At 40.2% G+C, this 16198-nt stretch overlaps 1 protein-coding gene across 3 annotated transcripts in view; it reads right to left on the minus strand.

Moving 5' to 3' along the window:
* The window catches only part of SLC17A5 (solute carrier family 17 member 5), an 86094-nt gene that overhangs the window by 4920 nt on the left and 64976 nt on the right, over positions 1–16198 (minus strand). For all 3 annotated transcript variants that reach the window (XM_018052865.1, XM_018052864.1, XM_005684429.3), the window contains one exon: positions 11069–11159. In XM_018052865.1, coding sequence (XP_017908354.1) covers positions 11069–11159 — 91 coding nt within the window. The remainder of the gene's footprint in view (positions 1–11068; positions 11160–16198) is intronic.

Below are 16198 nucleotides of genomic sequence, written 5' to 3' on the forward strand. Positions count from 1 at the left end.
AATCCAGCTCCACCCACCAGAACACCAACACAAGCTTCACTAACCAGGAAACCTTGACAAGCCACTCGTCCAACCCCACCCACAGGGAGGAATCTCCACAATAAAGAGGACCACAAACTGCCAGAATACAGAAAAGGCAGAGAAATACTCAGCAGGTAAAGTTCAGTTCAGTCGCTCAGTCGTGTCTGACTCTTTGGAACCCCATGAATCACAGCACGCCAGGCCTCCCTGTCCATCACCAACTCCCGGAGTTTACTCAGACTCACGTCTATCGAGTCAGTGATGCCATTCCAGCTATCTTTCTGTTGTCCTCTTCTCCTCCTGCCCCCAGTGCCTCCCAGCATCAGAGTCTTTTCCAATGAGTCAACTCTTCGCATGAGGTGGCCAAAGTACTGGAGTTTCAGCTTTAGCATCATTCCTTCCAAAGAACACCCAGGACTGATCTTCAGAATGGACAGGTTGGATCTCCTTGCAGTCCAAGGGACTCTCAAGAGTCTTCTCCAACACCACAGTTCAAAAGCATCAATTCTTCGGTGCTCAGCTTTCTTCACAGTCCAACTTTCATATCCATACATGACCACTGGAAAAACCATAGCCTTGACTAGACGGACCTTTGTTGGCAAAGTAATATCTCTGCTTTTGAATGTGCTGTCTAGGTTGGTCATAACTTTTCTTCCAAGGAGTAACCGTCTTTTAATTTCATGGCTGCGGTCATCATCTGCAGTGATTTTGGAGCCCTCCAAAATAAAGTCGGACACTGTTTCCACTGTTTCCCCATCTATTTCCCATGAAGTGATGGGACCAGATGCTATGATCTTTGTTTTCTGACTGTTGAACTTTAAGCCAACTTCTTCACTCTCCTCTTTCACTTTCATCAAGAGGCTTTTTAGTTCCTCTTCACTTTCTGCCATAAGGGTGGTATCATCTGCATATCTGAGGTTATTGATATTTCTCCCGGCAAACTTGGCTCCAGCTTGTGCTTCTTCCAGCCCAGCGTTTCTCATGATGTACTCTGCATATAAGTTAAATAAGCAGGGTGACAATATACAGCCTTGACGTACTCCTTTTCCTATTTGGAACCAGTCTGTTGTTCCATGTCCAGTTCTAACTGGTGCTTCCAGACTTGCATATAGGTTTCTCAAGAGGCAGGTCAGGTGATCTGGTATTCCCATCTCTTTCAGAATTTTCCACAGTTTAATGTGATCCACACCGTCAAAGGCTTTGGCATAGTCAATAAAGCATAAATAGATGTTTTTCTGGAACTCTCTTGCTTTTTCCATGATCCAGCGGATGTTGGCAATTTGATCTCTGGTTCCTCTGCCTTTTCTAAAACCAGCTTGAGCATCTGGAAGTTCACGGTTCACATATTGCTGAAGCCTGGCTTGGAGAATTTTGAGCATTACTTTACTAGCGTGTAGGATGAGCACAATTGTGCAGCAGTGAGCATTCTTTGGCATTGCCTTTCTTTGGAATTGGAATGAAAACTGACCTTTTCCAGTCCTGTGGCCACTGCTGAGTTTTCCAAATTTGCTGGCATAGTGAGTTTAGCACTGTCACAGCATCATCTTTCAGAATTTGAAACAGGTCAACTGGAATTCCGTCACCTCCACTAGCTTTGTTTGTAGTGATGCTCTCTAAGGCCCATTTGACTTCCCATTCCAGGATGTCTGGCTCTAGGTGAGTGATCACACCATCGTAATTATCTTGGTCTTGAAGATCTTTTTTGTACAGTTCTTCTGTGTATTCTTGCCACCTCATCTTAATATCTTCTGCTTCTGTTAGGTCCAGACCATTTCTGTCCTTTATCAAGCCCATCTTTGCATGAAATGTTCCCTTGGTATCGCTAATTATCTTGAAGAGATCTCTAGTCTTTCCTATTCTGTTGTTTGCCTCTATTTCTTTGCATTGATTGCTGAGGAAGGCTTTCTTATCTCTTCTTGCTATTCTTTGGAACTCTGCATTCAGATGCTTATATATTTCCTTTTCTCCTTTGCTTTTTGCCTCTCATCTTTTCACAGCTATTTGTAAGGCCTCCCCAGACAGCCATTTTTGCTTTTTTGCATTTCTTTTCCATGGGGATGGTCTTGTTCCCTGTCTCCTGTACAATGTCACGAACCTCCTTCCATAATTCATCAGGCACTCTACCTATCAGATCTAGGCCCTTAAATCTATTTCTCACTTCCACTCTGTAATCATAAGGGATTTGATTTAGGTCATACTTGAATGGTCTAGCGGTTTTCCCTGTTTTCTTCAATTTGAGTCTGAATTTGGTAATAAGGAGTTCATGGTCTGAGCCACAGTCAGCTCCTGGTCTTGTTTTTGTTGACTGTATAGAGCTTCTCCATCTTTGGCTGCAAAGAATATAATCAATCTGATTTCGGTGTTGACCATCTGGTGATGTCCATGTGTAGAGTCTTCTCTTGTGTTGTTGGAAGAGGTTGTTTGCTATGACCAGTGCATTTTCTTGGCAAAACTCTATTAGTCTTTGCCCTGCTTCATTCCGCATTCCAAGGCCAAATCTGCCTGTTACTCCAGGTGTTTCTTGACTTCCTACTTTTGCATTCCAGTCCCCTGTAATGAAAAGGACATCTTTTGGGTGTTAGTTCTAAAAGGTCTTGTAGGTCTTCACAGAACCATTCAACTTCAGCTTCTTCAGCATTACTGGTTGGGGCATAGACTTGGATTACTGTGATATTGAATGGTTTGCCTTGGAAATGAACAGAGATCATTCTGTCATTTTTCAGATTGCATCCAAGTACCACATTTTGGACTCTTTTGTTGACCATGATGGCTACTCCATTTCTTCTGAGGGATTCCTGCCCACAGTAGTAGATATAATGGTTATCTGAGTTAAATTCACCCATTCAGTCCATTTTAGTTCATTGATTCCTAGAATGTCGACGTTCACTCCTGCCATCTCCTGTTTTACCATTTCCAATTTATCTTGATTCATGGACCTGACATTCCAGGTTCCTATGCAATATTGCTCTTTACAGCATCAGACCTTGCTTCTATCACCAGTCACATCCACAACTGGGAATTATTTTTGCTTTGGCTCCATCCCTTCATTCTTTCTGGAGTTATTTCTCCACTGATCTCCAGTAGCATATTGGGCACTTATTGACCTGGGGAGTTCCTCTTTCAGTATGCTATCATTTTGCCTTTTCCTACTGTTCATGGGGTTCTCAAGGCAAGAATACTGAAGTGGTTAGCCATTCCCTTCTCCAGTGGACCACATTCTGTCAACAGCTTTACAGACAAGCAAAAACTGAGCGAATTCAGCACCACCAAACCATCTCTTCAACAAATGCTAAAGGATCTTCTCTAGACAGGAAACACAGAAAGGATGTATAAACTCAAACCCAAAACAACAAAGTAAATGGCAACGGGATCATGCTTATCAACAATTACCTTAAATGTAAATGGGTTGAATGCTCCAATGAAAAGACAAAGACTGGCTGAATGGATGCAAAAATAAGACCTTTATACATGCTGTCTACAAAAGACCCACCTCAAAACAAGGGACACATACAGACTGAAAGTGAAGGGCTGGAAAAAGATATTTCACACAAATGGAGACCAAAAGATAACAGGGGTAGCAATACTCATATCAGATAAAATAGACTTTAAAACAAAGGCTGTGAAAAGAGATAAAGAAGGTTACTATATAATGATCAAAGGATCCATCCAAGAAGATATAACAATTATAAATATATATGCTCCCAACATAAGGGCACCACAATATGTAAGGCAAATGCTAACAAGTATGAAAGGGGAAATTAACAAAAACACAATAACAGTGGGAGACTTTAATACCCTATTCACACCTATGGATAGATCAACTAAACAGAAAATTAACAAGGAAACACAAACTTTAAATGATACGATGGATCAGTTAGACCTAATTGATATCTATAGGACATTTCACCCCAAAACAATGAATTTCACCTTTTTCTCAAGTGCACATGGAACCTCTCTAGGATAGATCACATCCTGGGCCATAAATATCACCTTGGTATATTAAAAAAAAACCTGAAATTATTCTAAGCAGCTTTTCTGACCACAATGCAGTAAGATTAGCTCTCAATTACAGGAAAAAAAAAAACCTACTAAAAATTCCAACATATGGAGGCTAAACAACATGCTTCTGAGTAACCAACAAATCACAGAAGAAATAAAAAAAGAAATCAAAATATGCACAGAAATGAATGGAAATGAAAACACAACAACCCCAAATCTATGGGACACTGTAAAAGCAGTGCTAAGGGGAAGGTTCATAGCAATACAGGCTTATCTCAAGAAACAAAAAAAAAACAGTCAAATAAATAACCTAACTCTACACCTAAAACTAAAAAAGGAAGAAATGAAGAACTCCAGGGTTAGTAGAAGGAAAGAAATCTTAAAAATCAGGGCAGAAATAAATGCAAAAGAAACAAAAGAGACCATAGCAAAAATCAACAAAGCTAAAAGCTGGTTCTTGAGAAGATAAATAAAACAGACAAACTATTAGTCAAACTCATCAAGAAACAAAGGAAGAAGAAGCAAATCAACAAAATTAGAAATGAAAATGGAGAAATCACAACAGACAACACAGAAATACAAAGGATCATAAGAGACTACTATCAGCAACTATATGCCAATAAAATGGACAACTTGGAAGAAATGGACAAATTCTTAGAAAAGTATAACTTTCCGAAACTTAACCAGGAAGAAATAGAAAATCTTAACAGACCCATCACAAGCATGGAAATTGAAACTGTAATCAGAAATCTTCCAGCAAACAAAAGCCCAGGACCAGAGAGCTTCGCGGATGAATTCTACCAAAAATTTCGAGAAGAGCTAACACCTATTCTACTCAAACTCTTCCAGAAAACTGCAGAGGCAGGTAAACTTCCTAACTCATTCTATGAGGCCACTATCACCCTAATACCAAAACCTGACAAAGATGCCCCCCCAAAAAAGAAAACTACAGGCCAATATCACTGATGAACATAGATGCAAAAATCCTTAATAAATTTCTAGCAAACAGAATCCAACAACATATTAAAAAGATCATACATCATGACCAAGTGGGCTTTATCCCAGGGATGCAGTTCAGTTCAGTTCAGTCCCTCAGTTGTGTCCGATCCTTTGTGACCCTGTGAATTGCAGTACGCCAGGCCTCCCTGTCCATCAACAACTCCCAGAGTTTACTCAAACTCATGTCCATCAGGTCGGTGATGCCGTCCAGCCATCTTATCTTCTGTCATCCCCTTCTCTTCCTACCCCCAATCCCTCCCAGCATCAGAGTCTTTTCCAGTGAGTCAACTCTTCGCATGAGGTGGCCAAAGTATTGGAGTTTCAGCTTTAGCATCAGTCCTTCCAAAGAACACCCAGGACTGATCTCCTTTAGAATGGACTGGTTGGATTTCCTTGCAATCCAAGGGACTCTCAAGAGTCTTCTCCAACATCACAGTTCAAAAGCATCAATTCTTCAGTGCTCAGCCTTCTTCACAGTCCAACTCTCACATCCACACATGACCACAAGGATTCTTTAATATCCACAAGTCAATCAATGTAATATACCACATTAACAAATTGAAAGATAAAAACATATGATTATCTCAATAGATGCAGAGAAAGCCTTTGACAAAATTCAACATCAATTTATGATAAAAACCCTCCAGAAAGCAGGAATAGAAGGAACATACCTCAACATAATAAAAGCTATATATGACAAACCCACAGCAAACATTATCCTCAATGGTGAAAAATTGAAAGCATTTCCCCAAAGTCAGGAACAAGACAAGTTTGCCCACTCTCACTGCTACTATTCAACATAGTTTTGGAAGTTTTAGCCACAGCAATCAGAACAGAAAAAGAAATAAAAGGAATCCAGATTGGAAAAGAAGAAGTAAAACTCTCACTGTTTGCAGATGACATGATCCTATACATAGAAAACCCTAAAGACTTCACCAGAAAATTACTAGAGCTAATCAAGGAATACAGTAAAGTTGCAGAATATAAAATTAACACACAGAAATCCCTTGCATTCCTATACACTAACAATGAGAAAACAGAAAGAGAAATTAAAGCAACAATTCCATTCACCATTGCAATGAAAAGAATAAAATACTTAGGAATATATCTACCTAAAGAAACTAAAGACCTATATATGGGAAACTATAAAACACTGATGAAAGAAATCAAAGAGGACACTAATAGATGGAGAAATATACCATGTTCATGGATTGGAAGAATCAATATAGTGAAAATGAGTATACTACCCAAAGCAATCTACAGATTCAATGCAATCCCTATGAAGCTACCAATGGTATTTTTCAGAGAACTAGAACAAATAATTTCACAATTTGTATGGAAATACAAAAAACCTCGAATAGCCAAAGCAATCTTGAGAAAGAAGAATGGAGCTGGAGGAATCAACTCGCCTGACTTCAGGCTCTACTACAAAGCCACAGTCATCAAGACAGTATGGTACTGGCACAAAGACAGAAATACAGATCAATGGAACAAAATAGAAAGCCCAGAGATAAATCCACGCACCTATGGACACCTTATCTCTGACAAAGGAGGCAAGAATATACAATGGAGAAAAGATAATCTCTGTAACAAGTGGTGCTGGGAAAACTGGTCAGCCAGTTGTAAAAGAATGAAACTAGAACACTTTCTAACACCATACACAAAAAAAACCTCAAAATGGATTAAAGATCTAAATGTAAGAGCAGAAACTATAAAACTCCTAGAGTAAAACATAGGCAAAATACTCTCTGACATAAATCACAGCAGGATCCTCTAAGACCCACCTCCCAGAGTAATGGAAATAAAAGCAAAAATAAACAAATGGGACCTAATTAAACTTAAGAGCTTTTGTAGAAGAAAGGAAACTATAAGCAAGGTGAAAAGACAGCCTTCAGGATGTGAGAAAATAATAGCAAAGGAAGCAACTGACAAAGAATTAATCTCAAAAATATACAAGCAACCCCTGCAGTTCAATTCCAGAAAAATAAACGACCCAATCAAAAAATGGGCCAAAGAACTAAACAGACATTTCTCCAAAGAAGACATACAGATGGCTAACAAACACATGAAAAGATGCTCAACATCATTCATTATCAGAGAAATGCAAATCAAAACCACAATGAGATACCATCTCACACAGGTCAGAATGGCTGCTATCCAAAAGTCTAGTTGGAGAGGGTGGGGAGAAAAGGGAACCCTCTTACACTGTTCGTGGGAATGAAAACTAGTACAGCCACTACGGAGAACAGTGTGGAGATTCCTTAAAAAACTGAAAATAGAACTGCCTTATGACCCAGCAATCCTGCTGCTGGGCATACACACCGAGGAAACCAGAATTGAAAGAGACATATGTACCCCAATGTTCATCACAGCACTGTTTATAATATCCAGGACACGGAAGCAACCTAGATGTCCATTGGCAGACGAATGGATAAGAAAGCTGTGGTACATATACACAATGGAATATTAAAAAGAGTACATTTGAATCAGTTCTAATGAGATGGATGAAACGAGCCTATTATACAGAGTGAAGTAATTCAGAAAGAAAAACACCAATACAGCATACTAACACATATACATGGAATTTAGAAAGATGGTAATGATAACCCTATATGTGAGACAGCAAAAGAAACACAGATGTATAGAACAGTCTTTTGGACTCTGTGAGAGAAGGCAAGGGTGGGATGATTTGGGAGAATGGCACTGAAACATGTATATTATCATATGTGAAACAGATTGCCAGTCCAGGTTCGATGCATGAGACAAGGTGCTCAGGGCTGGTGCACTGGGATGACCCAGAGGTATGGGATGGGGAGGGAGGTGGGAGTGGGGTTCAGGATGGGGTACACATGTAAACCCATGGCTGATTCATGTCAGTGTATGGCCAAAACCACTACAATATTGTAAAGTAATTAGCCTCCAATTAAAATAAATTTAAAAAATAAAAAATAAAATAGAAGAGAGGAAGAAAAAAAAAAGAAGTTCCAGTTGAATATATGTTTGACTATTTCAGGGCTCACTAATTCAAGGTGGTGGTGGTTTAGTTGCTAAGTCATGTCTGACTTTTTTTTTTAAATTTTTGTTTATTTATTTATTTTGGCCTTGCTGGGTCTTTGTTGCTGCAAGGGCTCTCTGTAGTTGTGGCGAGCTGGGGCTACATTCTAGATGCAGGCCTCTCATTGTGGTGGCTTCTCTTGTTGTGGAACACAGGTTCCAGGTGCATGGACTTCAGTAGCTGTGGTGCACTGGCTTAGTTGCTCTGCAGCATGTAGGACTGTCCCAGACCAGGGATCGAACCCATGTCTCCTGCACTGGCAGGTGAGCTCTTTGCCACTCGGCCGCCAGGAAAGCCCTGTGTCTGACTCTTGGAACCTGATGGACTGTAATACGCCAGGCTCCTCTGTCCACGGGCTTTCCCAGGCAAGAATACTGGAATGGGTTGCCATTTTCCTTCTCTAGGAGACCTTCCCAAACCAGGGATTAAACCCACATTGAACCTGTGTCTCCTACACTGCAGGTAGATTATTTACTGCTGAGCCACTAGGGAAGCCCGCTAAGTCATACGGCAGCCCATTCCACATAGTAACAGCTTTAAACAGAAAATTTGCTATTTATCTCCTCCTAACTTCTAAGCACCCCACTCCAGTACTCTTGCCTGGAAAATCCCATGGACGGAGGAGCCTGGTAGGCTGCAGTCCATGGGGTCGCTGAGGGTCGGGCACGACTGAGCGACTTCACTTCACTTTCACAACTTCTATCTGCTTTTGTGGAACTGTTGAGAGAAGTCACCATCTTTTAAATATGTGAAGACATCTATGCATGCCTGCTAAGTCACTTCAGTTGTGTCTGACTCTTTGTGATCCCATGTAGTCTGCCAGGCTCTTCTGTCCATGGGATTCTCCAGTCAAGAATACTGGAATGAGTTGCCACGCCCTCCTCCAGGGGATCTTCCCGACTCAGGGATTGAACCTGTGTCTCCTGCACTGCAGGCAGATTCTGTACCACTGAGTCACCAGGGAAGCCCAAAGACATCTATACATTTTGCTAAATCTTCTGTTCTTCTAAATGTTCTTGATAATTTCAACTGTTTTTGTTCATTCACACATGATTCCTGATACCTTTGTGGTTCCACTTCTTGAATAATTCTACACTGCCAAATTTATTTGTTCAAACCAAGGATACAAGTCATGTATCTGCTATAATATCACAACTTTTAAGGACTTGTGCAGGTTCAGTTACAAGATTTTCATTTAACTTCGTTCTATTGTTCTGTCTAAAATTCAGTGTTCTTTGAAATATACTTTCCCACCTACTAAGGCATTTAGCTTTTCATTGCTGTAAATAACTGCACGAGAATAGGCATTCAGCATTTTCAGTTCAGTTCAGTTCAGTCGCTTAGTCATGTCCGACTCTTTGTGACCCCATGAATTGCAGCACGCCAGGCCTCCCTGTCCATCACCAACACCTGGAGGTCACTCAGACGCACACCCATAAAGTCAGTGATGCCATCTAGCCATCTCATCCTCTGTCGTCCCCTTCTCCTCCTACCCCCAATCCCTTCCAGCATCAGAGTCTTTTCCAATGAGTCAACTCTTCACATGAGGTGGCCAAAGTACTGGAGTTTCAGCTTTAGCATCATTCCTTCCAAAGAACACCCAGGACTGATCTTCAGAATGGACAGGTTGGATCTCCTTGCAGTCCAAGGGACTCTCAAGAGTCTTCTCCAACACCACAGTTCAAAAGCATCAATTCTTCGGTGCTCAGCTTTCTTCACAGTCCAACTTTCACATCCATACATGACCACTGGAAAAACCATAGCCTTGACTAGACGGACCTTTGTTGGCAAAGTAATATCTCTGCTTTTGAATATGCTGTCTAGGTTGATCATAACTTTCCTTCCAAGGAGCAAGCATCTTTTAATTTCATGGCTGCAATCACCATCTGCAGTCATTTTGGAGCCCCCCAAAATAAAGTCTGACACTGTTTCCACTGTTTCCCCATCTATTTCCCATAAAGTGATGGGACCAGATGCCATGATCTTTGTTTCTGAATGTTGAGCTTTAAGCCAACTGTTTCACTCTCCTCTTTCACTTTCATCAAGGTTTTCTAGTTCCTCTTCACTTTCTGCCATAAGGGTGGTATCATCTGCATATCTGAAGTTATTGATATTTCTCCTGGCAATCTTGATTCCAGCTTGTGCTTCTTCCAGGCCAGCATTTCTCATGATGTACTCTGCATATAAGTTAAATAAGCAGGGTGACAATATACAGCCTTGACACTCCTTTTCCTATTTGAAACCAGTCTGTTGTTCCATGTCTGGTTCTAACTGTTGCTTCCTGACCTGCATATAGGTTTCTCAAGAGGCAGGTCAGGTGATCTGGTATTCCCATCTCTTGAACAATTTTCCACAGTTTATTGTGATCCACATAGTCAAAGGCTTTGGCTTAGTCAATAAAGCATAAATAGATGTTTTTCTGGAACTCTCTTGCTTTTTCCATGATCCAGCGGGTGTTGGCAATTTGATCTCTGGTTCCTCTGCCTTTTCTAAAACCAGCTTGAACATCTGGAATTTCACGGTTCACGTATTGCTGAAGCCTAGCTTGGAGAATTTTGAGCATTACTTTACTAGCGTGTGAGATGAGTGCGGAAAATCCCATGCTTGGAGGAGCCTGGTAGGCTGCAGTCCATGGGGTCGCTAAGTGTCGGACACGACTGAGCGACTTCACTTTCACTTTTCACTTTCATGCGTTAGAGAAGGAAATGGCAATCTACTCCAGTGTTCTTGCCTGGAAAATCCCAGGGATGGGGGAGCCTGGTGGGCTGCCGTCTATGGAGTCGCACAGAGTTGGACACGACTGAAGCGACTTAGCAGCAGCAGAGATGAGTGCAATTGTGCAGTAGTTTGAGCATTCTTTGGCATTGCCTTTCTTTGGGATTCAGCATTTTCAGCATTTCACCCTTAATTAAATATACTCAACTTTGATATAGATGTGCAGTTTCAAATGAACTGTTTAGACCTTTTTGGTTTATAAGTAAGTTATCTACTTACCTCAGGGGTAAGACTTCTGGCAATGATGGGCCCAATCATTCCAGGAATAGTGGCAAAGGTATTTGTGATGCCCAGGAGAATACCAGCATACCTGCAGAAACATTTTCATAGAGGTTTATTAATGTGTTACACAGGTGTTTTGGGAGGGTGGGAACTGAACTTGTCTGTACTCCCTGCAATGGAAGTGCAGAATCTTAACCACTGAGCCACCAGGCAATTCCCTGTGTTACACATTTAAGTAGCTTCTGTCCATAGATAGCTACATTCCCATGCTGTACTCTTGTGAAATTTTATGTCTAAATGCAATGTCTTACTGAAATAGGACTAAATAGTTAGCTGCTGAAAACCTCGTATTTCAATAGTTCTAACATCATATAGAGGAACACAGCCACTGAAATGATCTCTTTTACAGTGAAATGGAGACGTGCTGAGATATGATTTTCATACCAGATGGTATCTAGATAGGAAGCTTCATGTATCTTAAAATTTTTGAAGTTAAAAAGAGAATTTGTTTCCTGATTACAGAATTTATGTCATTGTTAAAAATTTAAAATAAGAAAAATACTATGAAGAAAGTAAAATTATTTATAATCCTTCTATGTAGATACAATCAACAGTAACATTTTGGTAAATATCCTAATTTTTTCCTGTATATATTTTAATATATCTAATAACATAATAATATATTATTATAGAAATGAGATATCAAGCACAGTTTCACAACTTATTTGTTGAACTTATTACACGTCTTCCTGTAGCTAAATCCCTGCATATTGTCCCAGAAACAGACAAACTGAGTTTCATTTGACACTGTGTGTAGATGACAAAAATGCCTATTGATAAAAATTCTTTTCAGAATCTTTATTGTCGTCAAAGCTGGTACTTCATGTTTTAAGAGGTAATCATTATCTAATTCAAGTTTGCTAATTTTGACCCCATAGTGTCCCTGAAAACTCATGTTTTATTCTCCTTTATTATTTCCAGTGCAACATATATGCTAATTCAATACATGCTGACCAGAGTGACCTGCAGTTGGTCAGGTCCCATGCCTGATCCTATGGGGCTCTGGCTGCACCGGCTGCTGGAGCTTTGTCCCCTGGAGACAAAGGGACAAAGTACCTTCTCCTGGGACTTGATTCCGAAGGATTATACAGTATGCAACATTTTGGATTACATGCTAGGGTTGCTGAACAGTATTCTAAGTTGTGCGTTTTAACAGAAGAACTTGGGATTTTGTCTTGCAGATGGCCTTACAATTCTAAATTTTGTAGACTGAGGCATCATTTGATATAGTCCTATGTGGCTCAGATGGTAAAGCGTCTGCCTGCAATGCGGAAGACCCAGGTTTGATCCCTGGATTGAGAAGATCCGCTGAAAAAGGAAATGGCAATCCACTCCAGTACTCTTACTTGGAAAATCCCATGGAAGGAGGAGTGTGGTAGGCTACAGTCCATGGGGCTGCAAAGGGTCGGACATGACTGAGCGACTTCACTTTATCTCCCCTGTATTTCCTGTACACTGGTAGTATCTATGGGCTTCTTTGGTGGCTCAGACAGTAAAGAATCTGCTTGCAGTGCAGGAGACCCAGATTCAATCCCTGGGTCAGAAAGATTCCCTGGAGAAGGGAATGGCAGGCAACCCACTCCAGTATTCTTACCTGGAGAATTCCATGGACAGAGGAACCTGGGAGACTACAGTCCATAGGGTCGTGGCAGACTACAGACTTGAGATCCTAGAGGGTTCATTACATTTAGGTTTGATATTTTTAGCATGAAAACTCAGTGGTGGTGGTAGAGTTAAACATTAGTTAATCAAGTAAATTAAGTTACTTTTTATAAAACTCACCTGTGCTGTGTGCAGTGCTTAGTCACTCAGTCGTGTCCGACTCTTTGCGACCTCATGGACTGTAGCCCACCAGCTTCCTCTGTCCATGGGGATTCTCCAGGTAAGAATACTGGAGTAGGTTGATATGCCCTCCTGCAGGGGATCTTCCCAACCCAGGGATCGAACCCAGGTCTCCCACATTGCAAAAGGATTCTTTAGTATCTGAGCCACAAGGGAAGCCCATGAATACTGGAGTGGGTAGCCTATCCCTTCTCCAGGGGATCTTTTCCACCCAGCGATCGAAACGGGGTCTCCTGCATTGCAGTTGGATTCTTTACCAGCTGAGCTACCAGGGAAGCCCAAAAGCCACCAAGTTACATGCAAAGGCCAATTAGAGATTTTAAACTTTTTAATGAGATAATCAGTGATATTATAGAATAAAATTATGGTCAAAATTAAAGAAGCTTGGTATTAATTAGACCACATAGTCTTATTGTGGGATGATACTGTTTCTGTTAGGTTTAGGATCCTCAGTACCTCAGTTGCAGACCACTGATCTGAAATTCCTCGCCCCATTTTAGACATGGAAAAGTGCCTGCTATGGACAGAATTGTGTCCTCCCCCAACCCACACTTCCAATGTGACTGTATTTGGAGACAGGGCTTTTAAGAAGCAATTGAGGTTAAATGAGGTCATAAAGATAGGCTCCCAACCTAATAGGGCTGGTGGCCTTACCAGGAAAGGACGAAAGGCAGATTGCTCTCTCTGTTTCTGTGAGCTCCTATGGAGGAGAGGCCACGTGAGGACATAGTGAAAAGGTGACTGTCTGCAAACCAGGAGGGCAGCCCTCACCAGAATGCAACCCAGCGGGCACCCTGACCTCAGACTTCTAGCCTCCAGAGTTGTGAGAAGGTCAGTTTCTGTTTTTTAAGCTACCCAGCCTCATGGTATTTTTATGGCATCCTGAGTTGATCGACACAGTGCCTAAATAAAATATCCTGCTAAACCCAATTCAGTTATCTATAAACATCACAAATTTTTATGTTGAAAACCGATGTACACAGTGTACAACAACAAAACAAAAGAGCTCCGAACTTTTTGGCTTATGCCCTGTAGGGAGCAGATCTTAAATTAACCAACCTTGGCAGAACTTGTCTTTTTTTTTTTTTTAAAGCATTAACACCTTGGCAGTAGGAGGAAATGACTGCAGTGTTGCCAGGCCTTTTCAGTGACAGATATTAAGGTGCAGATGAATGTTGTGAAATTCTAAATGTCAACACCAAGAAGCTCATTCAAGTATTTATATTACACTAGGCAAGAAAGGCCATGAAAGACTGATGAGAGCCTGGGGGAAAGAAATTGTTGTATGGACTCAGCCTGGATTCTGTGCTATTGGAGCCTTAGAATTCTGTGGGGTTAATAGTTAAAAATCTATTCAAATCCTTTGAAATCTGAGTAACAAAATTATCCATAGAAAATATATATCTTAGTCCACAGAAGAAAAGGTTTAGAAAATACCATGTCAATATATATTTACATGCTAACAGGACTGATTGCCTATTGAAAAACCTTATGCCAGGCAGGGTTCTAAGTAGTTTTTATATCTTATCCCACTTTAACAGTAAAATGAACCCCAAGAGAAAGGTTATCTTTACTCTATAGATAAGAAAGAAAGGAAGACTATAAAATGTTACTCAATTTGTCTGGTTCCAAATCAGTACTTAATACTGGAATGTTATAACCTATAATGCTGGGGCTTGTAGCAAAAAATTAAGCATGAGAAAACTGATCTTTCCTACGTTGTGAATTCAGTGATGACTGTTTTCAATAAGGCATTGTTACAGATATATAAAATATCCATCAACAGAGGAATGGATAAAGAAGGCATGGTACATATGTTTAATGGAATATTACTCAACCACAAAAAAGAAAGAAAGAATGTAATTTGCAGCAACATGGATGGGCATGTGGAATCTAAAAAAATGGTACAAATGAACTTATTTACAAAACAGAAATAGAGTCACAGAGAGACTTATTGTTATCAGGAGGGGCAAGGAGGAGAAAGATAAACTGTGAGACTGGGACTGCCATACATATACTACTATAATAAAAAAGATAACTAGTAAGGCTCTATTCCATAGCACAGGGAAGTCTACTCAATACTGTATAATGACCTACATGGGAAAATAATCTAAAAAAGAGGATATATGGATACGTATAATAGATTCATATACATATACAGCAAATTGATCCACTTTGTTGTCCAACTAATACAACATTGTAAATCAACTGGACTCCAACATAAAAAAAAAAAAAACAAAACTATAGTTTATTATTTTAACCTCCTTGAGGATAGAATCTGGGTGTGCCCAGGACACATACCACTTTGGTCAATAAATAATCTGTTGAATGCATTTTTAAAAATTATGTCTTATTTTCCCACAATTTATTGACTATTCTCAGAATAAGACGGAAAAGGATGAACTAAAATTGTTGATTATGAAAATACTCCTCAAATGTGTAAGAAATACATCACTCACCCTAATATCTTCTTTGGAACATAGTCGATTCTTATCACAGTTTCTAACCAATTATAATTATAATGCATGAAGGAGATCCAAGAGTTCAAGCCATTTTAATAGTAAACACCAACTACTGCTGTCACTCACCCATCCATCCATTCATTTAACAAATAATTCTTAAATTTTGTTTATTTATTTATGTTTGGCTGAGCTGGGTCTTCACTGCTACGTGGCATTTCTCTGGCTGTGGTGAACAGGCACTATGCTTCACTGCAGTTCATGTGCTTCTCACTGCGGCGGCTCACTTAACAAAAAATTCCTAAGTATGTCATTTGTGTCCACCACTATAGAGCATCCTTGTGTCCAGTAATGAATTAAACATAGCTCCTGTTCTCAAGAAGCTTACAGTTTACTTAATGAGAAAGACTATGGGTCAAAAATGTAATACAACTTAGTCACCAGAATAATGGGCTTCCCACGTGGCTCAGGAGTATGTCAAGGCTGTATATTATCACTCTGCTATTTAACTTATATGTGGAGTACATCATGAGAAATGCCAGACTGGATGAAGCACAAGCTGGAATCAAGATTGCTGGAAGAAATATTAATAACCTCAGATATGCAGATGACACCACCCTCATGGCAGAAAGCAAAGAGGAACTAAAGAGCCTCTTGATGAAAGTGAAAGAGGAGAGTGAAAAAGTTGGCTTAAACCCAACACTCAAAAAACAAAGATCATGGCATCTGGTCCCATCACTTCATGGGAAATAGATGGGGAAACAAT

This window comes from Capra hircus, chromosome 9, assembly GCF_001704415.2.
Source record: "Capra hircus breed San Clemente chromosome 9, ASM170441v1, whole genome shotgun sequence".
Classification (NCBI taxonomy): Eukaryota; Metazoa; Chordata; class Mammalia; order Artiodactyla; family Bovidae; genus Capra; species Capra hircus.